The sequence below is a fragment of the Scyliorhinus canicula genome, chromosome 21, assembly GCF_902713615.1.
Source record: "Scyliorhinus canicula chromosome 21, sScyCan1.1, whole genome shotgun sequence".
Lineage (NCBI taxonomy): Eukaryota > Metazoa > Chordata > Chondrichthyes > Carcharhiniformes > Scyliorhinidae > Scyliorhinus > Scyliorhinus canicula.
Window position 1 is genome coordinate 7891715 of NC_052166.1, and position 23505 is coordinate 7915219.

Below are 23505 nucleotides of genomic sequence, written 5' to 3' on the forward strand. Positions count from 1 at the left end.
ACACCAGGTTAAAGTCCAACATGTTTGTTTCAAACACTAGCTTTCGGAGCACTGCTCCTTCCTCAGGTGAATCTAGTGTTTGAAACAAACATGTTGGACTTTAACGTGGTGGTGTAAAGCATCTTACTGTGCTCACCCCAGTCCAACGCCAGCATCTCCACATCTGGGGTAAATAAAGTGCAACATTGCCATCTTGTGGTGTGACAAGTAAAGATCACACAATGTTCACTGCGAACGCACAGCGGCAGCCGTGTGTACCATCTACAAGATGCACTGCACAAACCTGCCAAGACTCCTTCGATAGCGCCGCCCAAACCAATGGCCTCTTACCCCCCCCCCCCACTCCCACCCCCCTCCCCCCACTCCCACCCCCCTCTGCCCACCAGCCGCCGCCAACCCCACACCATTCTGACTTGGAAATAAATCAGCCATTCCTTCACTGTCGTGGGTCAAAACTCTGCACTTCCTTCCCTGACAGCACCGGGTGTATCTGCAATCACACAGGGCTGCAGCATTTCAAGATGGCGGCTCACCCACCACTTTCTAAAGAGGCAATTAGGGATGGGCATCAAATGCTGGGCCCTGCCAGAGTTGCTGGTTTAGCTCAGTGGGCTAGACAGCTGGTTTGTGATGCAGAAGAAGGCCAGCACATGGGTTCAATTCCCAACAGGCCGGAATGTGGTGACTAGGAGCTTTTCACAGTAACTTCATACTTGTGACAATAAAAGATTATTATTATTATTGGATGCCCCCCCCCAAGCCCCGTTAAAAGTTAAACCCGTTTCAATTTACTGTTGATTAATAAAAGCAGCAGGTTGATTTATCTGTGACCTTTTTGAACTTGTATACCTTGGAATGATCAACTTGTACTGATCTTTGAGCGATAATTATGTCCCTTTGCAGGTTTTGATGCTGACTTCCCGGTTTGTTTCTTGTGTTCCGCCCTGCTGGAACAGGTAATTAAATGAAACGAAACAGAGACAGTATTGAAAAAAATAACGTTCACAGACTCTTTTATTCAGCAAACAGTTTATCAACAAACGCACAAGAGCTTTTAAAGTAAAACATGTATAAAATCATGCCAACACTGATAATGGAACAACAAAACTCAAATCCAGAATTGCATTTATATAGCACCTTTCATCACCTCTGGACATCCCAAAGCACTTTGCCGCCAATGAAGCCCGTTTTGAAGTCCAGCTGCAGTCTTCATGTCGGGGGAACGTGGCAGCCAATTTGTCCACAACTGAGGATAATGGCGAGGTAATCTGTTCCCATAGAACCCCGACAGTGCAGAAGGAGACCATTCGGCCCATTGAGTCTGCACTGATCCTCCAAACCAGCACCCCACTCAGGCCCACTCCCCCGCCTTATCCCTGTAAGCCCACTTAAGCTTTGGATACTAAGAGGCAATCTTTTAGTCTGGCTAATCCACCTAACCTGCGCATCTTTGGACTGTGGGAGGAAACCCGGAGGAAAGCCACGCAGACCCAGGGAGAATGGACAAACTCCATACTGACAGTCACCCGAGGTTGGAACTGAACCAAGATCCTTGGCGCTATGAGGAAGCCAGTGTGCTGCCATTTCTCTGGTGTTGACCGTATGTGTGTGGGGCGAGTGGCGGGGGAGGGTTGCTGCGATGATCGGCCCAGACACTGGCAAGGAACTGTAGCCCCCATTCTTCCTTCTTCACGATGCGTAACACACCATGATGCTCTTGGAATGAGGCACTCCCTCGAGGCGATGAGGAAACCCATCTATTTGTTCCCCAGCCTGCCATTGGCATGGAGGGTCCCCAAGCTGTAGCGGCCTCGCCACCGTCCTCGGACATTGTCTTGCCACTGTACAGGTCAGCAGGGGCCGTCTGTCAGGTGAGCCATTAAACTTCATCCCACCATCGTCCCCAACACCCACCTCCATCTGCCAAATCAGATGGGGAGGGGAGGAAGGGGGAGGAGAGAGGGAGTGTATGGGTTGGGGGAGGGGTAATGTGAGGGAGGTTGCAGGGGTTGGAAGAAGGGGGCAGAGTTGGTGTCCAACAACCAACATCAATGAACAAAAACGCATAAGTTGCTCATGTGTCACCTTGCTGCCTGTGGGGACTTGCTACATTCACGACGTAGGCTGTGCATCAAAGAGAAAAACTTCACAAAGCAGGGTGGCACTTTCGGGCATGCTGAGGTGGTGAAAGGTACGGGGAGTGGTCAGGCGGGAGTGGGCGATATTTTCCTGGGATCCTCGTGTCCCAGATCCCACTTCCAAGTAACTGCGAATCAAAGACAGCGCAATAAGATCAAGTCACTCTGCATGGTTATTTAAACATTTCTTGCACGTGTTTTGGCTCCAATTGATGCCTTTTCTCACTCGCCCCTCTCTGGCATGAGATCCAGGTCGGCAGAATTATAGCCCACTTCCTCATAATCCTTCTCGAGCGAGGCCAGGTCCTCCCGTGAGTCTTGAAACTCCATTTCCTCAAGACCCTCCCCTACGTACCAGTGGACGAAGGCCCGCTTGGAGTACAACTTGTCGAATTTCATGTTCAGGCGGGTCCAGGCCCCGGCGATGGCGGTGGTGTTGCTCAACATGCAGACGGCGCGGGGCACCTTGGGCAGGTCTCCCCCTGGCACCACTGTTGGGGGCCGCTGATTGATGCCGATCTGGCGGAAGGAGCAATGGTGTGAAGATTCAATCTGTTCATATAGCTTATCTAACCCTCTCTGAGTCTGTCCAGGTCTGTACCCATTGGAGTGCATTCTCATAAACCTGTACCTCAGTGAACCTGTACCCATGGTATCCAATACCCACTGAAGGCTGTGCCCTCGAGAACCAGTAAGCCTGACAGTCGGTACCCACGAGACCATACCCAGGCGAGAGCCTGTCCCCACGATAATCTATACCCTCAACATCTTGTACCCAAGAGTTCTGTAACCAAAACTTTTGCATTGAAGATAGTTTATAAAAAATGTGAATTTATGTAGTGCCTGTCACAAGCATCGGACGTCACTAAGATTTTTAAACCACAAGTGTAACATTTTTCATGCAGTGACACTGTTTTAAACTTTTGGAGGCAGCGGCCACTTAGTGCACAGCAAGCTCCCACAGACAATAACATAATGGTGAGCAGATATCCGCGATAATCGACGATTCGGCGAGAGTTGTTCGGCATATAACTGGAAGGGGAGTCCAGAGGGCTGGATTGACAATCCGGAGATGTGAATTCGAATCCCACTGCAGTGGATGGCGGACGGGGGAGGGTGGGCTGGAATTTTAATTTGATTAATTAAGTAATTAGGTAATAGAAACATAGTGGGCTGGATTGTCCGCAGCCCTGCGCCAACACGATTTTGGCGCGGGGGCGGAGAATGGTCGTTTACGAGGAAATCGGGATTGACGCCGCTGAAGCAATTCTCCGGGAATCGGTTGTGTACGATATACGCGGCGCAGCTAGGGAGCCATTGACAGAGGCCCCCCCCCCACGATTTGCCTCACAAAACTGGCCGAGTTCCCGACGGCCGATATGTGGTTAGAACCTCGGGTGGCGGCTGCGGACTCAGTCGGCGGCCATCTAGGTGGGAGGCAGGGGTATTGATCACCGGGGGTGGGGCCTCATGGACAGCCAGGAGAGCGATCGGCGGTACGGATCCGCGGGCGCGCATGTTCTCGGGGGGGGGGGGCTATCGCTCACGGCGTGGACGCTGCAGGCTGCCTCTGTGCGCATGCGCGGACTCCACACCGGAAGTGCGGGGCCCCGTATCCACAGCCAGAGCTGCGAGGAGCGCTCCAGGGCCCTGCCAGCCCCATGCAGGTGGGAGAATCGCTCAGGACTTTCTGAAGGAAAGTCAAGAGTGAAACACCAACGATTTTAGGCTGGCATGGGGTCATAGCCCCATTTTTGGAGAATCCCCACGGTACAACGTGCATTGTGAATAACAGGAAGTGGGAAACTGTCAGATTGTCAAAAAAATCCATCTGGTTCATTAATTTCCCTTTTGGGGAGGGAAATCTGCCATCCTTACCTGTCTGGCCTACACTCCCCCCCCCCCCCCCTCCCCCTTCCCCCTCCCCCTTCCACCTCCCGCACACACAGCAATGTGGTCGACTCGTAAGTGCCTCTCTGAAACGGCCCCAGCGACACACTCAATTGAAGGGGCAATTAAAGATGAGTAATGAACGTCGGCCTTGCCACTGCAACTAGATTCCCATTCAGTTCACATTACAGGAAGGAAGCCTTTCAGCCCATCAAATGCAGGCTAGCTCTGCTGTACGCCAATCCTTCCCCTCCGTTTCCCTCCCCCTCCCATTGTCCCTTTCCCTGCAAGGTTATTTCCCTCAAGTGCTCATGAAATTCTCAATCAAAATCCTTTATCGTCTCCGCTTCCTCACAGCCCTGGTGGCCAGCAAGTTCCACGTCGACATGCTCGCCGAGGGAAAAATAACTTCTTCCTCACATTTCCCTCTTGCCCAAAACGTTAAATCCGTGCCCCTGCCCTCACCGGTCCTTGTACCATCAGCCTATGGATTATTTCACACTCCGCACTCTCTCTCCAAAACCCTCAAATCCTTCCTACACAGGACGCGAGACTCTATTTGGGGACTAACGAGAGCTTTATAAAGATTCAGCATTAACCTCTCATATTTTGTACTCAGTGCCTTTATGTATAAGACTCAATGTCCCACATGGCAGAACGAGGCCATTTGGCCCATTATGTCTGCACTGGCTTTCCAAATGAGCATTGTTACTTTTTTCTTTCTAATTCATCTACGGGATATAGGCGTCGCTGGTTGGGCCAGCACTTATGCCCTTCTATAGTGCCAATCTTCTGCCTTGTGGCCATAACTCTTGCAGATTGTTTCTGTTTGAATGCCTCAATTGAACCTGCCTCCACCACACTTCCAGATAGCTCACTCCAGACCCGAAGCAATCGTTGCGTGATAAGATTTTTCCCTCTCACCGCATTTGCTTCTTTTACAAATCACTTTAAATCTATGCCCCCCCCCCCCCCCCCCCCCCCCTCCCACCTTGTTCGCGATCCGCTTATGAGCAGGAACAGTTTCTCCCTATATAGTCTGACCAGCCCCTTGGAAATTTGAACATCTTTATCAAATCTCCTCTTAGCCTTCTTCTCTCTGAGGAGGAGGGACCCGACCTCTCCACTCTTTCCTTGTAACTGAAGTTCCTCATCCCTGGAATCATTGGCACAGGGTGCCAGTGCTTCTTTTGCCAACTTTTCATTCACTGCTCACTGCTCTGGGTCTCAATCATTCCCCCTACGGGAATGGTTTCTCTTTTCCGAGAGGACCTACCTTAAATCCGGTCGGGCACCAATCCACAAATCTGATGGTATGCATATTCTTGATGGTGTTGATGGCGGAATTGACCTCCTTGGCTGGCACATCCCCACGGTACAGCATGCAGCATGCCATGTACTTGCCATGGTGGGGGTCACACTTCACCATTTGGCTGCCCGTCTTGAAGCAGGCCTTGGTGATCTTCATAGTGTTGTGCTGGTTATTGTAGTTCACCTCCTTGGGTATCAGGGGCGCGTAGGTGACCAGCGGGAAGTGGATGCGTGGGTAAGGCACCAGGTTGGTCTGGAACTCCGACAGGTCCACATTGAGGGTGCCCTCAAAACGCAGCGACGCCGTGATGGATGAGACGATCTGCGCCACCAGGCGGTTGAGGTTGGTGTAGGTGGGCTGATGGATCTCGAGGTTGCGCCGGCAGATATCGTAGATGGCCTCGTTGTCCGCCAAGAAGGCGCAGTCGGAGTGCTCGAGGGTGCAGTGGGTAACGAGTACGGCGTTGTAGGGCTCAACCACCGCGGTGGCGATCTGTGGAGCCGGGTAAACGGAAAACTCCAGCTTGACTTTCTTGCCATAATCGACAGAGAGTCTCTCCATCAGGAGGGAAGTAAAGCCCGAGCCGGTACCACCCCCAAAACTGTGGAAGATGAGGAAACCTTGCAGCCCTGTGCATTGGTCAGCCTGTGGGAGAAATAGAAGAACATCAAGGCTTTTTCTTTCAAATCATTTTTTTACAGGATATAGTTAGGCCAGCATTTATTGCCCATCCCGAGCTGCCCTTCAGAAGGCAGTGGTGAGTTGCCTTCTTGAACCGCTGCAGTCCCTGAAGTGTAGATACTGTGCTGTTAAGGAGGGAGTTCCAGGATGTGGCCCCAGCGACAGTGAAGGAACGGCCAAGTCAAGGCGGTGAGTGACTTGGAGGGGAACCTCCAGGTGCATGGGTTCCCAGGTATCTGCTGCTCTTTTCCTTCGAGATGGTGGTGGTCATGGACTTGGGGGGAGCTGCCTAAGGAATCTTAGCGAGTTCCTGCAGCGCATCTTGTAGATGGTACACACGGCTGCCACTGGTCGTTGGTGGTGGAGCGATGAATGTTTGTGGAAGGGGAGCAAGAAGTTAGGAGCAGGAGCAAGTCATTCAGTCACCTCGAGCCTGCTCAGCGATTCTCTATCACGGATTATCTGATTGGAACCTCACTCAAGAAGGTCGACACCATCCAGGACAAAGGGCTGCTGTTCTGGATGATATCGACCTTCTTGAGTGTGTAGAGGCCGCACTCATCCTCATGTGTAACAGGTTCGCGAGGGGCTGAATGGGCCTCTTCCTGATCCTGTGTAATAGACTCAAGGAGGGGCTGAATGGGCCACCTCTTGGCCCTGTGGAACAAGCTCTTGAGGGGAGCTAAATGGGACTGCTCCTGTGCCGCGTCTTTTCGTCCGACGTCACTTCGTCCAACGGCACTTCGTCCACGTCTTTTGGTCCAACGTCTTTTTGTCCGCACGTCTTTTGGTCTAACGTCTTTTTGTCCAATTACAAATAAACTCCGTAGAAAACCAGGTATAATTTAATTGATAAAATGCAAGTAAAATACAGCAAGTAAATCTAAAAGTTTACTATGAGAATTTAATTGATAAAATGCAAGTAAAAGACAGCAAAAGTTGAAAAATGCAGTTAAAAAATCTATAGAAAATACAATTGGAAAATGTAGTTAAAAAATCTAAAAGTTTACTAATTACTTAAAATTGATGCAAATTGTATGCAAAATTCCTCAAAAAATCAATTTTTGTTGTAGAATCATATTCAACGACCAATCTTTTGAGGCGTTCAGTTATTTTCTTATATCGCGTACATGAAGTCGACTGATCTCCCCGAAGAATTTGAGCCTTTTTGCCTATTATGAACCCTTCCTCTTTCTTCAGAGTTTTGATTTACCTCCAAATATTCAAATGAGCTCCACCCGCCGAACGCTTTATCGCAGAATGAAACCCCCCAGCAGCATTATTTGTTCTCGGTAGATCTTGTAGAACACGCTGATTAACATTCCATACAGCTGTCAGGAATGTAGGTGTTTCTCTCCTTCGTCTAGCACCACGTCCTCTGACAATGCCTATGTAAGTCAAGTCGGAGTAAACGATGAATTCAGCAGGTAGTTCTTCATCGTCTATTAAATCTTCATAAGCCTCTTCGACATCTTCAACGAGGAGGAAAGCTAATGCTGAAAAACATCGAATTTTAAGACAGAATTCAGAGTCTGTATTGTATTTTTCTTTGAGGCCTAAATCTGTAATTTTTCGAAACACTGATTGGCTCAAATGAAACAAACATGCCACGACAGCTGAATTAAGGAATGATGAATTAATTGTCTTGTGAACTGCAGCTTCGAAATCTGCCATGATATCAATCGGATCTGCATTAGGTTGCATAATTTTCAATTGGTCAAAAAATAATTCGTATGTCTGCTTTCTTTTATTCAGCAGTAATGCAAAGACCCGTGGAAAACTGCTACCTTTAACTTGTACATGAAAGCAGAACAGTTGAAACCACTGTTGTGGCACAATCTTGAATATTCCATCACATGCCCAATGACGATATGATGCTAAATCCTGAAGAGCACTTTCTGATGCGAATACTAGTAAGCGCTGTTGATCTTTGGCGCCCGAATCGTATCTCAGAAACTGTTCGCCATTGTCAAGTTTACAATATTCGTCAGGTATTTCAAAACCGTGTCTAGCCGCTGGATTAGCGGGAAATCCAGAATTTTTTTGTTGTCACCTTTGAATAGTCCTTGAGACGACGGGCAACCTAGGAAGTTAGAGCAGGTATTTTCTGATAGCTGCGTAAACTTGGCCGCTAGAATGCTACGCGAACTTGCTGCTATGTTTTCCACTGCTTCATGCTTTATTTCTGCAACTGCTTTTCTAGCATTTAACGAATCAACATCAGCTGGATGAAGGTGCTCATTAGAAAAATAAATAATTTTCGGCTCATTGTTTTCCGTTACCGTGTGAATCCGCACTGAACACAGCCTTCTTTTCTCACATCTCCAGTATTCTTTTCCTAGGTTTGTACTGCATGAATGAAAATCGTAGATGTAGTTACTTTAATCAGCTACCTTCCTTTTGCTCTTCATTGACACAATAAACTTTGCCATTTCGGGATGGGCGAATTAAGAAAGAGAACGATAATAACTATCCTTTAACGAGGCTCGTTAAAGGAAAGAGAACGATAATAACTATCCTTTAACGAGGCTCGTTAAAGGAAAGAGAACGATAATAACTATCCTTTAACGAGGCTCGTTAAAGGAAAGAGAATGATAATAACTATCCTTTAACAAGGCTCGTTAAAGGAAAGAGACCGGTAATAAAAATCCTTTATTACATATTATACCTTGCTATGTGCATTAGAGAAGATATTATACCTTGATTTCTGTTTACAAAAAGTCAAGTTACAAAAAGTCTTTGACAAAAAAAATCATCGGACAAAAAAACGTAACAAGTCACAAAAAGTCTTTGACGAAAAAAATCATCGGACAAAAAGACGTAGGACCAAAAGACGTGCGGACAAAAAGACGTTGGACCAAAAGACGTGGACGAAGTGTCGTTGGGTGAAATGACGTCGGACAAAAAGACATAGCACCCTAGAAGAGAGATAAATGGGCCTTCTCTTGTCCCTGTGTAACAGGGGAGCTAAATGGACCTTCTCCTGTTCCTCTGTAACAGGCTCAAGAGGGGAGCTAAATTGACCCACTTCTGTTCCTTTGCAACAGGCTCGAGGGAGCTGAATGGGCCTCCACATGTCCCTGTGTAACAGGCTTGAGAGAGAGGAAAAAACTTCAGAATTGAAGCTTGAATGACGACTGGACACTCAAACTTCTCTTCAACAATACTCAATGCCTTTGAGGCTCAGAATGAGAAATGTGTCTGCTCTCCGTGCAGAGTTAGCTTTGCACCCCCCCCCCCCCTCCCCCACACCTTCCTTCCCTGGCCTCAAGAGTTGTGCACATCACGGCAAGAGAGGAGCGAATGGTGGCTTCCATCAGCCCGCAAGATCAGATAGACCGCGAGCACTCACCATCCACGTCCACGGAGGATGTCTGGCGGCCAGTCGAAAGAGGAAAGAGAAAAAGGCGGGTCCCTCATGCCCCCCAGCCACCGATTTACTTTTCATGAGTGACCTACCACCTTGCGTATACGATCCAAGGCCAGGTCCACAATCTCCTTGCCGATGGAGCAGTGGCCCCGGGCGTAGTTATTCGCTGCGTCCTCTTTGCCGGTGATGAGCTGCTCGGGGTGAAAGAGCTGTCGGTAGGTACCGGTGCGGATCTCATCTGGGGGCACAGAGCAAGGGATGGACAATCATTAATAGCTCCACTCTCACTGATCGACACTGGATTCAAACCTCTGCTGCTCTGTTTATGAACTCGCACTCAGTCCCACTCACCCATCTGTGTTCACTGACCTACATCTGCTCATATGAACATACGAAAATACAAGTTAGGAGCAGGAGGAAGTTACTCAGTCACCTCAAGCCTACTCCGTTATTCTCGAAGATCATGGCTGATCTGATTGGAACCTCAACAGCACATTCCTATCAAACAACCTTTCACCCGTCCCCCACACCCACTAATCGAGAATCTATCCACCTCGGCCTTAAAATCTTTCAATGATTCCGCTTCCCCGCCTTCTGAGGAAGAAAGTGCCAGAGATTCTTGACACTCTGAGAAAGAAGTTCTCCTCATCTCTGTCTGAAATGGGCAACGCCCTTATTTTTAAACAGTGACCCCTTCCAGTCTAGGTTCTCTCACAATTATATCGCTGTCACCTCCTCCGGTAACCTCTCTGTAACCTTCACTATGCCCCACTACCCTATGACTGTAATCTCCCCCAGCCCCTACAACCCTCCCTATCTCTGTAACCTCCTCCAGCCCCTACAACCCTCCCTATCTCTGTAACCTCCTCCAGCCCCTACAACTCTCCCCATCTCTGTAACCTCCTCCAGCTCCTCCAACCCTCCCTATCTCTGTAACCTCCTCCAGCCCCTACAAATCTCCCTATCTCTGTAACCTTCTCTCGTCCCCTACAATATACCCTACTTCAGTAACCTCCTCTACGACTCCCACTATCTCTGTAACCTCCTCTAGCCCCTATAACCCTCTCTATCTCTGTAACCTCCTCCAGCCCCAAACAACCCTCCCCATCTCTGTAACCTCCTCCAGCCCCTACAACCCTCTCTATCTCTGTAACCTCCTCCAGCCCCTACAACCCTCCCTATCTCTGTAACCTCCTCCAGCCCCAACAACTCTCCCTATCTCTGTAACCTTCTCTGTCCCCTTACAACCCTCTTTATCTCTAACGTCCTCCAGCCCCTACAACTCTCCCTATCTCTGTAACCTTCTCTAGTCCCCTACAATCTTGGATCTTTTCTATTCTCGATATACTGTGCGGAGTCTGCACATCCTCCCCGTGTGTGCGTGGGTTTCCACCGGGTGCTCCGGTTTCCTCCCACAGTCCAAAGATGTGCGGGTTAGGTGGATTGGCCATGCTAAATTGTCCGTAGTGTCCTTAAAAGTAAGGTTAAGGGGGGGGGGGGGGGGGTTGTTGGGTTACGGGTATAGGGTGGATACGTGGATTTGAGTAGGGTGATCATTGCTCGGCACAACATCGAGGAACGAAGGGCCTGTTCTGTGCTGTACTGTTCTATGTAATCCTCCCTACCTCAGTAACCTCCTCTAGCCCCTACAACTCTCCCTATCTCTGTAACCTCGTATAGCCCCTACAACCCTCCCTACCTCTGTAATATCCTCCAATTCCTATACTCTCCTTATCACTGTAACCTCCTGCAGCCCCTACAGCACTCCCAATGACAAACCTCTTCCAGCCCCTACACGCTCCCTATCTCATCACAGCACCAGGGTCCCAGGTTCGATTCCCAGCTTGGGTCACTGTCTGTGCGCATCTTTGGACTGTGGAATCGGAGCACATTCTCCCCGTGACTGCGTGGGTTTACTCCGTGTGCTCCGGTTTCCTACCAGTCCAAAGATGTGCAGATTAGGTGGATTGGCCATTCCAAATTGCCCTTAATGTCCAAAATGGTTAGATGGGGATATTGGGTTACAGGTGGAGGTGTGGGCTTAAGTCGGGTGCTTTTTCCAAGGGTCGGTGCAGACACATTGGGCCAAATGGCCTCCTTCTGCATTGTAAAAAAAATCTTCAAATAATCTATGTAACCTCCTCTATCCTTACAACCTTCCCTATCTCTGCAACCCCCTCTTGCTCCTATAACGCTCCTTATGGCTGTAACTTCCTGCAGCTCCGATATCCCTCCCTATCTCTGTAACTTCTTCCAGCTCCTACAACCCTCCCTATCTCTGTAACCTCCTTCAGCCCTTAAAGCTGTCCCTATCTCTGTAACCTCCTCCAGCTCTCCCTATTTCTGTAACCTCCTCCAGCCCCTACAACCTTCCCTATCTCTGTAACCTCCTCCAGCTCCTACAACCCTCCCTATCTCTGTAATCTCCTCCAGCCCTGACAACGCTCCCTACCTCTGTAACCTCCTCCAGCCCCTACAAACCTCCCTATCTCTGCAATCTCCTCCAGCCCTGACAACGCTCCCTACCTCTGTAACCTCCTCCAGCCCCTACAAACCTCCCTATCTCTGTAACCTCCTCCAGCCCTGACAACGCTCCCTATCTCTTAACCTCCTCCAGCCCCTACAACTCTCCCTATCTCTGTAACCTCATCTAGCTCCTACAACCCTCCCGATCTCTGTAAAATCCTCCAGCCCCTACAGCTCTGCACTACCCCCCCCCCCTCCCCCTCACCCCCAGGTCTGGCCTCTCGTGCATTCCCGATTCCCATCACTTCACCATTGCCAGTCGTGAGGGGGCAGTACCTAACTTCTGGAATACCACCCCTAATCCGCTCCATCTTTCTCTCTCTGTTGCCCCCCCCCCCCCCCCCCCCCCACTCTCTCTCTCTCCTGTCTTTCTCTTTCCTTTACTGTTTCTTCTTTACACTTTCCTTGAAGGTGCCCTCTTCAACCAAGCTTTTCAAACACGTGTCACAGTATCTCCCCATGTGACTTGGGGTCAAATGTTGTTTGCTTTATGCTCCTGTGAAGAGCCCGAGAAAGTTTTCTGGCACGTCAAAGGTGCAACGTATAATTCTAACCCCCTTTCTGGAAGATAAGATTTGCGGGAAAATGTTCCTGACCTTTTAAAAAAACAAAAACTGCAAAGCTTTCACCGGCAAGGGTAGGGGGCAGTTTATCAGCTCATATCATGTCTTGAATCATCAGTATTGGCCAGTACAAGGAATCAGTAATAAGTAGCATTCCTGAGGAAATTTCCGACCCTGTGGCTTGACTGAGAGATGCCCTCTATAGACCTGGAAATTTAGCTCTGAAATGCGCCAATTCATTGGGGACAGTTGAGTTTGTAGCATCGGATAAAAGGCATTTCTGTAGCGCCTGTCACAACCTCAAGAGTTCCCAAAGCACTTTACTGCAAAAGATTTTTCCTCTGACGTGCTGTCATTTTTGTATACCAACCGATTTTGTAACAATTCAGGTGGTGGTATAATGTACTGCCGCTGGACGGGTCACTCCACACACCTAGGCTCTTCCGGAGACAGGTTCAAATCCAGTGCTCTGGTTTATTCTCACAAGAGCCAAAAGACGTGCTGTTAGGTAAATTGGACATTCTGAATTCTCCCTCCGTGTACCCAAATAGGCGCAGGAATGTGGCGACTAGAGGCTTTTCACAGTAATTTCATTGCAGTGTTAATGTAAGCCTACGTGTCATTGTTTAAAAAATCCCACCACTTATTGGAAATTAAATTCGATTAATAAAATCTGGAATTGAAAACTGGTCTCAGTAACGGCGAACATGAAGACCCCTTAAAGACCCCTAGGGGAGGTGGTGGAGTTGTCTTGTCACTGGACTAGTAATCCAGAGACCATGGCTTATGGTCTGGGGACCCAGATACAAATCCTACCCCAGAATCCAATCAAAAGAATCTGGAATTAAAGGTTTAATGATGGCCATGAAATCATTGTCGCTTGTCTAAAAACCCATCTGGTTCACTAATGTCCTTGAGGGAAGAAAATCTGCCAACCTTACCTAGATGTGACTCCAGACCTACAACAATGTGGTTGACTATTAAAATACCCTCTGAGATTGCCGTGATGCTCAGTTGAAGGGCAATTAGGGATGGGCAACAAATTCTGAACTCGTTGGCAACACCATATCCCATGAAAGAATGAAAAAAATCTCTCTTGTAATTTATCTTCAAACGTGCATCATTGCCTCAAAAACAACCACTGTGAGTTTCTCTGGGATGGAAAATCTTTTCTTTTTCTGTATTGTGTAGATGTAACAAAATATAAAATGTTTCAATATTTGCCGATTATCTCTGGTATGCCGTGAAGCAGGCTCCTGTGTGTGAGGTGTGAATAATTTAATTAAACTGAAGACGGTGGACTGCAAAGTTCAGAACATCAAATATGATGGCAAGCAGTTTGAAGTGGATATGGGCAAAGCTCAGATGCAGTAACCATGGGAAGCGGGAATGGAAATTTACATTAGGATGATAGGGGAAGGAATTTGAATTTACCAATTGTATTTCAAAAGGAACATGTACAATTGACATCAATTGTGAATGGATGGGGCAGAGTGGTAAACTTACTTTTATCTACAACATAACATTCTGAGAAAGGGAAGTTCTAAGGGAATGCAGAACAATAAAGGTAAAGATGAAAGAGCAAAAAACATATTTAAAGAGTGGAAAACTGCATCAGTCGGTGTGGTAATGAGATCTAAAAGAAGAATGTGCTGGAAATAGTTCAGTGAATAAGCAGCATTTTTCAGAGAAAAGTGTCTGCAAGGTTTTGAAACAAGTGTTGTTGAAAATACAGAAAAATGTGTCATTTGAAACATGGAAGTCTGGCAATATCTGGTCTGAGAGAAACCTGAGATGATACAGGGAAAGATCCCACAAAGGGTTAATAGCAGCTGCAAAGAGCAGGATTATAAAATGCAGATTCTTTCTCTCAAGCAGGCTTAGCAAACACACAGGATTCTTGTATTAAGCTGAAAACAATGGTCCACACCTTCATTGAAAGTAACTATCTAAGGAAGCATCTGGAAAAGGAAAGGATTAGGTTCAGTTGAATTTGGTGTCAATTCTAAGTGTGAAATTCTACTAACATCAAGTAAATTAAAGAAAATTGGAGACAATCAGTCTACGAGAAACATAATTTAAAGTCAAAATCAAAGGCAAAGTTATGAGCTGGGGCCAATTGGAAAATTAAACTATTGAAAGTAACACCTCTATTGAAACCAAAGCATATTTTGAATATCACAAAGGAACTTTAAACATCACAAAGGACAATGTAATCAGATCTGAGAGGTGAGGCCATGCCCAAAATGAATACTTAGTTGTATTAGAATATTTAGATCAAAAATACTTTTTAACAATCAAAGTGAAATAAGTTAATTGACAATAAGGTAATAAAAACTTGATAATTGTTAGAAAGAGAATATAAACCCAGAGATCAGCAGCAGAAGTGGAACCAGAACTGAGAGAACTCAGAGAGAGGAGAGAAGCATATTCATCTCTCACAGCTCAGTCATGAGAAAGATGAGACAAGCAGCCAAGCTTAAACAGCTATACATCTAAGGAAGACTAGAATTTAAACAGCAGTCAGAGTCAGCTGAGAGATAGCTAGCAGAGCCAGCTCTTATAGCTCAGTACATGGGATCGACAAGACACAGCAACGGAGCTAACCAGTGAATACATCTCAAGAAGACCAGGCTTTAAAGAAGATTGATTGTCAAGGTGGGCCTGAAGGTCCCTTCAACCAACCAGAAGGATCCAGAAGCAAGATCATTTTACCTTTCTGTAAAGAAAGTGATTTCAGCTTTTAAAAGAAAAAATATAATAATAAAATAACTTAATTTAACCTGAAACAGTGGTTATTCCTAAAGTCTACTTTGCTTACTTAGCAATGCAGGACCCAGGACATCGATGCTACTAAGTGGTAAGTAGATAAAATCTTCGGTGAAGGTATGGGTTATACCGGGGGATAACTTGAAAATATAGTTTGACCTGAATAGCACCCACCAAAGTCTGCATCGGAGTCAGGGAGTGAGAATCCCTGTTCACCATTTAGAATATCGGCCCTTTTTGATATAGGGGGAATTCTAAGAATAATGGTGAGTTTTTAACTTCACAAGTTCTGGCTGTCAGTATCGAATGAGATAGAGAGACAGGTCTGTGTAAGACTTCATCTATGGCAACAGCAGATTTGTGGCAATATTACTGGAATTTTTCAGTTTAAAATCTATGAGGACTGTTGCTTAGAAGGGCTTATTTTAGCTCCGAGTAAATTAAACAGAACTAGTTTGGGGAAATGTTTGTAGAAGTACTGTTAACTGTGTAAATGTAATCTTGTGTCTTGAAGTTTCCTTTTTTAATGTTTAAATTTAGTTTTTAAAATCTTCACAAGTGGTTTGAATTTCTTTCTCCTGACTTCAGCTATCTTGTCAAAAAATTACAAAATTGTTGTGTTATCTTGTTCAGGTTTCCCTTTCAGATTTGAACAGCCTGACACTTACTACAGAAACGCAGAATACTACAGTGCAGAAGAGGCCCTTCGGTTCATCGGGTCTGCACCGACGCATGGAAGGGCCTGACCTGCCCACCTAATCCCACTTGCCAGCACTTGCACCATAGCCTTGAATGTTGTGGCGTGCCAAGTGCTCATCCCACCTCTACCACCTTCCCAGGCAGTGCATTCCACTACCTTCCATATCATAACACAAAGAGTTTAGCGACATCCATTGATAATCTTACCAATCACAGTTGGCTCCAGATCTATAAACACTGCTCGGGGAACGTATTTACCCTTCCCCGTCTCACTGAAGAAGGTGTTGAAAGAGTCGTCGACCAGTCTGGTGCTCTTGCAACTGCGCATTTTCCCATCCGGTCTGATCCGGTGCTCCAGGCAGTACAGCTCCCAACAAGCGTTGCCAATCTGCACACCGGCCTGGCCGATGTGGAGCGAAAGACACTCACGCTACAGTGGAGAGAACGTTCGATTATTTACACGATTGTGGTGGGCAGGTCAGTGGGAGGGTGGAAGGGAGATAGGTGTATGTATGTGTGGGGTGAGGGGGGATTGGCCACTTGCTGTCTGTCTACTCTACCCATACTACCTCCGCGCATGGTCTGTATTCCACTCGCCATGTGAAATTCAGTTTCACTCCCTCCCTCTCCTGCAAATACTGTATGCTGCCCTCTTGGCCTCCCTGGACACCATCCCTCTCATCTTAACTCTCACTTATCCTGGTGCTGTTCCCTTGCTCTCTGTCAGACTCACTCATTTTATACCCTGGCCCCTTCATTATTCCCAGTCCTACTCTCTGTACTGATCATCATTCACTGTCAGATGCCCTCTGTACCCTTTCCATAGAATCCCTACAAGGAGGCCATTCAGCCCGTTGAGTCTGCACCGACCCACTGAGGCCCACTCCTCCATCCTATCCCTGCAACCCCACCTAACCTGCATATCCTTTGACACGGCAATTTAACATGGCACATCCACCTAACCTGCACATCTTCCTGGGAGGAAACTGGAGCACCCAGAGCAAACCCACACAATTACGGAGAATTTGCAAGCTGCAACCCACACAGGCACCCAAGGCTTGAATGAAACCTCAGTTCTCGCGTGAGACAGCAGTGCTAACCACTGTGCCACCAAGCTGCCCATTGAGTCCCCCTCTCCTTTGCACTGTACCTGAGGTTTGAAGAACCAATGTCCCAGGATCAGCATGAGGCCATTCAACCCATTAAGCCTGCTCTGTCATTCAGTAAGATCCTGACTAGTCCCATTGTAAGCACAACTCCACCTTCTTGCCCTCATCACCCTCAACTCTCTTGTCTATCAAGAATCCACCTTGACTAAATTCAGTGCCCTGTCGCCACCAATTCCTGCCGAAGGCACTTATTGGTGTCCTGCTCCCTCATTCACGGTGTCTCAAACTGTTCCGTGAGCTCACACCCTCCCACATTTCTTCTCACCAATGAGAATTGTACTCTCATCATCAATCCTTCAGGCAACTTCTGTGCTGGTTCCCTCACTGCTCACATTCTTATTTAGATGATTCTTGGGTGGGGAATGTAGCATTGCTGGCTTGGCCAGCAATTATTGCCCATTCTTAATTGTCCCTTCACAAGCTGGTCATCAATCGCCACCTTGAGCTGCAATGCATGCTTTTTTCCCCCTTATTCATGGATGTCGGTGTCGCTGGCTGGGCCAATCCCTGAGGGTATTTAGGAATCAGCCGCAATGTCGTGTGTCTGGAGTCACATGTTGACCAGACGGGTTTTTATAACTATCGACAATGGCTTCATAGGGTCTTCTTGGAGCGGAGTAGAGATGGGGGGGGGCTGGCGTTGCCCAACCTCTCGGGGTACTACTAGGCGGCCAACGTGTCGATGGTGCGTAAGTGGGTGATGGAGGGGGAGGGGGCAGCATGGAAACGGATGGAGAGCGTGTCCTGTGGGGATACAAGCCTGGGGGCCCTTGTAACAGCGCCGTGGCCGCTCCCTCCAACGAGGTATACCACGGGTCCGGTGGTGGCGGCTACCCTCAAGATTTGGGGGCAGTGGAGGCGACATAGGGGAGAAGTGGGGGGCTCGATGGAGGCTCCGTTAAGGGGGAACCATAGGTTCGTCCCAGGGAACATGGATGGGGGATTTCGGGGATGGTATAGAGCGGGCATTAGACAGCTGGGGGACCTGTTTATCGACGGAAGGTTTGCGAGCCTGGGGGAGTTGGAGGAGAAATTTGGGCTCCCACCGGGAAACATGTTTAGATATCTGCAGGTAAAGGCATTTGCTAGACGGCAGGTGGAGGGATTCCCTGCGCTCCCCGCGAGGGGGGTGAGTGACAGGGTGCTCTCGGGGTTCTGGGTCGGGGAGGGGAAGATATCCGATATCTACAAGCTTATGCAGGAAAATGAAAATCGCTTATTGTCACGAGTAGGCTTCAATGAAGTTACTGTGAAAAACCCCTAGTCGCCACATTCCGGCGCCTGTTCGGGGAGGCTGGTACGGGAAGTGGAAGAGGCGTCAGTAGAGGAGCTGAAAACGAAGTGGGAGGGGGAACTGGGGGAACAGATCGAAGACGGGACATGGGCTGATGCCCTGGAGAGGGTAAATTCTTCCTCCTCGTGTGCGCGGCTTAGCCTCATCCAATTCAAGGTGCTGCATAGGGCCCACATGACTGGGGCGAGGTTGAGTAGGTTCTTTGGGGGTGAAGATAGGTGTGTCAGGTGCTCGGGGAGTCCAGCGAACCATGCCCATATGAACTGGGCCCGGCATTGGAGGAGTTCTGGAAGGGGGTGGCGAGGACGGTGTCAAGGGTGGTGGGATCCAGGGTCAAGCCAGGATGGGGACTCGCGATCTTTGGGGTTGGGGTAGAGCCGGGAGTGCAGGAGGCGAAAGAGGCCGGTGTGCTGGCCTTTGCGTCCCTAGTAGCCCGGCGAAGGATTTTGCTACAGTGGAAGGACGCGAAGGCCCCCAAGCGTGGAGACCTGGATCAATGACATGGCGGGCTTCATTAAGCTTGAGAAGGTTAAATTCGCCCTGAGAGGATCGGTGCAAGGGTTCTTTAAACGGTGGCAACCTTTCCTCGACTTTCTGGCTCAACGATAGGGTACTGGGACAGTAGCAGCAGCAACCCGTGGGGGGGGGGGGGGGGGGGGGGGGGAAGACGTTGATTATGTTTGCTTATTTTATTTAAATTTGATTTATTTAATTTTAATTTATGGTTAAGTTCTCTTGTTGGCGGGGGTGGGGGGGGGGGGGGGTGGGGGGAGTGTGATACATGTGAGGTTATGGTATGGGGGGAATTGTGGGTGTTATGGGGCTGTTAGTTGCATATTACTGCTTGTTGCTATATTTGTTGTTATATTTTTATATTTTCTGTAAAAAATTCCAATGAAAATTATTTTTAAAAAAAGACAATGGCTTCATGGCCATAAGTCTATAAGACATAGGAGCAGAATTAGGCCACTCAGCCCATCGAGTCTGTTCCGCCAGTCAATCATAGCTGATATTTATCTCATCTCCATTCTCCTGCTTTCTCCCCATAACCCCTGATCCCCTTATTAATTAAGAACCTATCTACCTCTGTCTTAAAGTCACTCAGTGATTTGGCCTCCATAGCCTTCTGCGGCAAAGAGTTCCACAGATTTAGCACCCTCTGAAGAAATTCCTCCTCATCTCTGTTTTAAAGGATCATCATCATTCGACTTTTAGTTCCACCAATGTGCCATTGTGGGATTCAAACCCAGACATTGGGTCTTCTGGATTAGTTGGCGAGTGGCAATACCATGAAACCACGGCCTCTCCTTGGTGTAGGTACACCCACACTGCTGTTAGCAAGGGAGTTCCAGGATTCCAACCCAGAAGCACTGAAGTAATGGCCGATTATAGTTCCAAATCAGGAAAGTGTGTGGCTTGGAGGGGAACTTCCTGCTGCCAATGTCCCTATGGAGTCTACTGCCCTTGTCTTTCCAGAAGATAAGAGGTCACAGATTTGGGCTGCACTTTCAAAGTAGCCGTGGTGAGTTTCTGCAGGGCATCTTGTAGATGGTACACAGAGCTGCTACTGTGTGTGGAGGGAGTGAATTTGAAGGTGGTGGGTTAGATGTTAATCAAGGGAAAGGGGGCCTGCTTTGTCCTGGATGTGTCGAGCTTTCCCCGTGTTGTTGGAGCCGCACTCGTCCAGGCAAGTGGGAGAGTCCATCACACTCCTGACCTGGGCTTTTGAGATGGTGCACAAGCTTTGGGGAGAGTCAAGAGGTGAGTTAATCTCTGCAGGTTTCCCAGCCTCTGACCTGCTCTTTTAGACACAGTATTTATGTAGCTGGTCCAGTTAAGTTTCTGGTCAATGGTAACACCAGGGATAGTGATAGTGGTGGCAAATGTCCCCTGTTCTGGGTATCTTGCTTTGGGAAAGAGAAGTCTTTAGAGAGAGAGAGAGAGAGAATGCAGAACAGATTCATGAGAATGGTTCCAGGGATGAGGAAACCACACATTGGACACCCACCATCTTGCAGCACTGCTCCCGTTGCGTTTCAAAGAATCGCCTCCCTCAATCGGAAAGGATGGACACTGGCCACCCTAGGGCTTGCCCACTCCAACAGCAAGGCTTTTGATTCGTCGCTGGCGAGAATCCTCACAATCAGGTCATCCCTTATTAGCTGCTGAGCAAAATGGAGCAAGAATTAAAGCAAGCATTCATTGATGTACCCAAGCAACCAGAGATATAATCAGTGACCGTCCTACACATACAAAGATATGAATTAGGAGCAGACCATTCGGCCCTTCGAGCCGGTGTCTGCCATTCCATAAGATCATGCCTGATCTGATTTTTGTCTCAACTTCACATTCCCACCTACACCCCAATAACAATTTTCTCCCTTGTTGGTCAAGAAATTAATTTTGCCTTAAAAAGCCTTCAGTGACCCAGTATGGGGAAGGGAATTCCACAGACTCACAACCGACTGAGGGAGAAAATTCTCCGAATTTCCGTCTTCAATGGGTAACCCCTTAATTATAAACTGTATCCCCTATATTCTAGCACCCCCATACACACACGAGGGAACATCCTCTCAGCATCTACCCTATCCAGTCCCCTCAGGATCTTGTACATTTCAGTAAGATTATGGGGCTGTTTAGCACAGGGCTAAATCGCTGGCTTTGAAAGCAGACCAAGCAGGCCAGCAGCACGGTTCGATTCCCATAACAGCCTCCCCGAACAGGCGCCGGAATGTGGCGACTAGGGGCTTTTCACAGTAACTTCATTTGAAGCCTACTCGTGACAATAAGCGATTTTCATTTCATTTTTCAAGATTACCCCTCATTTTTCTGAACTCAAATGGGTACAGGCCCAATTTTTCCTTATAGGGTAACCCCTTCATCCCAGGAATCAGTCAAGCAAAATCTCTCTGAACTGCTTCTAATGCAGTTATATCTTCTCTTAAACAAGGAGACCAGAACGGTGAGCATTATTTCAGATGTGATCTCACCAATGCTTTCAAATTCCATTTGCCTTCCTAATACATACAAATATACATAGAAAATAGAAGCAGGTGAGGCCATTTGGCCCTTCGAGCCTGCTCCGCTAGTCATTATGAGCATCAAAATCAATACCCTGATTCCTCCCCTTCCCCCCATATCCCTTGATCCCTTTAGCTCTAATTCTTGAAATCACACAATGTTTGGCCTCAACTACTTTCTGGGGTAGTGAATTCCACAGATTCACCTCTCTCTGGGTGAAGAAGTTTCTCCTCACCTCAGTCCTAAAAGGTTTACCCCTTATCCTCAAACTATGACCCCTAGTTCAGGACTCCCCATACCACCGGGTACACTCTTTTGGAGTCTAATGCTGTTAGAATTTTATAACTTTCACTTATAAATCAATCGCTTCCCATTAGTCACACCTCTGGCATCCATCACTACCCATCAAGCAGGCCCCACAACCACCATATCCCATCGATGAACACCCCACCCCCAACTGTCCGTGGGATCTTGCTCTGTGCAAACTGACCACCATCTTGACTACACTTTGAAAGAAGTACCTCACTTGATTGAATGCTTGAATGGAAGTCGAGAGTCTGTCGATGGCAGTTGGTTTGATCCAGACTTTGGTTTTGCCAATCTTGCACCAGAGGAAGCCTGTGTAAGACTGAGCTCTGTGGCTTCAGTGAGGCAGTGAAGTAACCTGTAAACAGTGCTTCAGCCCTCATTATAGTTCAGCACCACAGTCCACCAAAGTTCATCTCTGAACAAGTACAAGATTTCCACTTACTGCTCCTGTCCACACACTGCCATAAACTTGAATACTCTCACTGCTGTTTCAGATAAGTACATAGAAGGCATTCAGCCCCTCTGTTCTGTTCCAGCGATTCCGCCTCCTCCATCGCTTTACATCACCTCCCCCATCTTCCTCATATTTTTATCCAGCTTCCCCCCTCCCCCCCGCACCTGCACCCTACCCCTCCGGAAACAGGTAAACACTATTCGTCTCAACCAATTCCATTGGCAGCGAGTTCCACATTCTCCCTACACTTTGGGTAAAGAATATGTGGTAAAGACTCCATCCATCCTGTCAAAAATCTCAATGCTGGGGTCTCCCTCAGCCTTTTTGCATCGTGCTTCAGTTTGAATACCAAGGAAGACTGCAGCAAAATGAAAGATGGCTCGAGCGAACCTGCAGCACGGTTAGCGCTGTTCAGGGTGCCAGGTTCGATTCCCGGCTTGGGTCACTATCTGTGCGGAGTCTGCACATTCTCCCCCTTTCTGCGTGGGTTTCCTCCGGGTGCTCCGGTTTCTTCCCACAAGTCCCGAAAGACATGTTGTTAGGTGAATTGGACATTCTGAATTCTCCCTCAGTGTACCCGAACAGGTGCTTGAATGTGGCGACCAGGGGATTTGCACAGTAACGTCACTGCAGTGGTAATGCAAGCCCACTTGTGACAATAATAAAAATTATTATTAAATTATTATTAGAATGGCCGTGTAAATGGCAACTATATCGATCATTGTTAGATACTGCATTCGGAAGGTGGAAGAAGAAGCCTCCCACTTCTTCAATGACAAGATACAGGGGCTCAGGAGTAAAGTAATCTCCACCTGCTAATTCACACCTGAGGAAGGAGCTGTGCTCAGAAAGCTAGTGATTCGAAACAAACCTGTTGGGCTAACCTGGTGTTGTAAGACTTCTTACTGTGTTCACCCCAGTCCAACGCCGGCATCTCCACATCATAATCCCTGTTGACAGTGGGTATGGAGTCGGTGGGGGTGTGGTAAGAGTGGGGATGCAATACTCACCTGAAGTAGCTGTCAACCATGTATAGACAGTTGGCAGGTAGAATGGTGAAACGCTGGTAAAGATGCAGTAATTGGGTAACTATGGAGACGGGCGATGCGGGATGGTGTCGACAAACATGAAAACGCAGGACTATGTAACAATGGCTTCACGCCAGACAGTGTGACATCACCACGATTCCTCAACTCAGCGCCAAGAAAGGGAAATGCAGGATTTGATTTGATTTATTGTCACATGGACCGAAGTACAGTGAAAAGTATTTTTCTGCGGCCGAGGAACGTACACAGTACGTACATAGTAGA

The 23505-nt window shown here is 47.8% G+C and overlaps 1 protein-coding gene across 1 annotated transcript; it reads right to left on the reverse strand.

The window, feature by feature from the left end:
- Positions 1 to 1469: 1469 nt before the first annotated feature.
- On the reverse strand, positions 1470 to 20499 carry LOC119955688 (tubulin alpha-1C chain-like). Its single transcript, XM_038782143.1, has 5 exons — positions 20420 to 20499; positions 16156 to 16378; positions 9481 to 9629; positions 5305 to 5985; positions 1470 to 2657 (listed from the first exon to the last, which is right to left on the reverse strand). The coding sequence occupies exons 1-5, from the start codon at positions 20420 to 20422 to the stop codon at positions 2361 to 2363; spliced, it is 1353 nt and encodes a 450-aa protein (XP_038638071.1). The 5' UTR covers positions 20423 to 20499; the 3' UTR covers positions 1470 to 2360.
- Positions 20500 to 23505: the final 3006 nt, after the last annotated feature.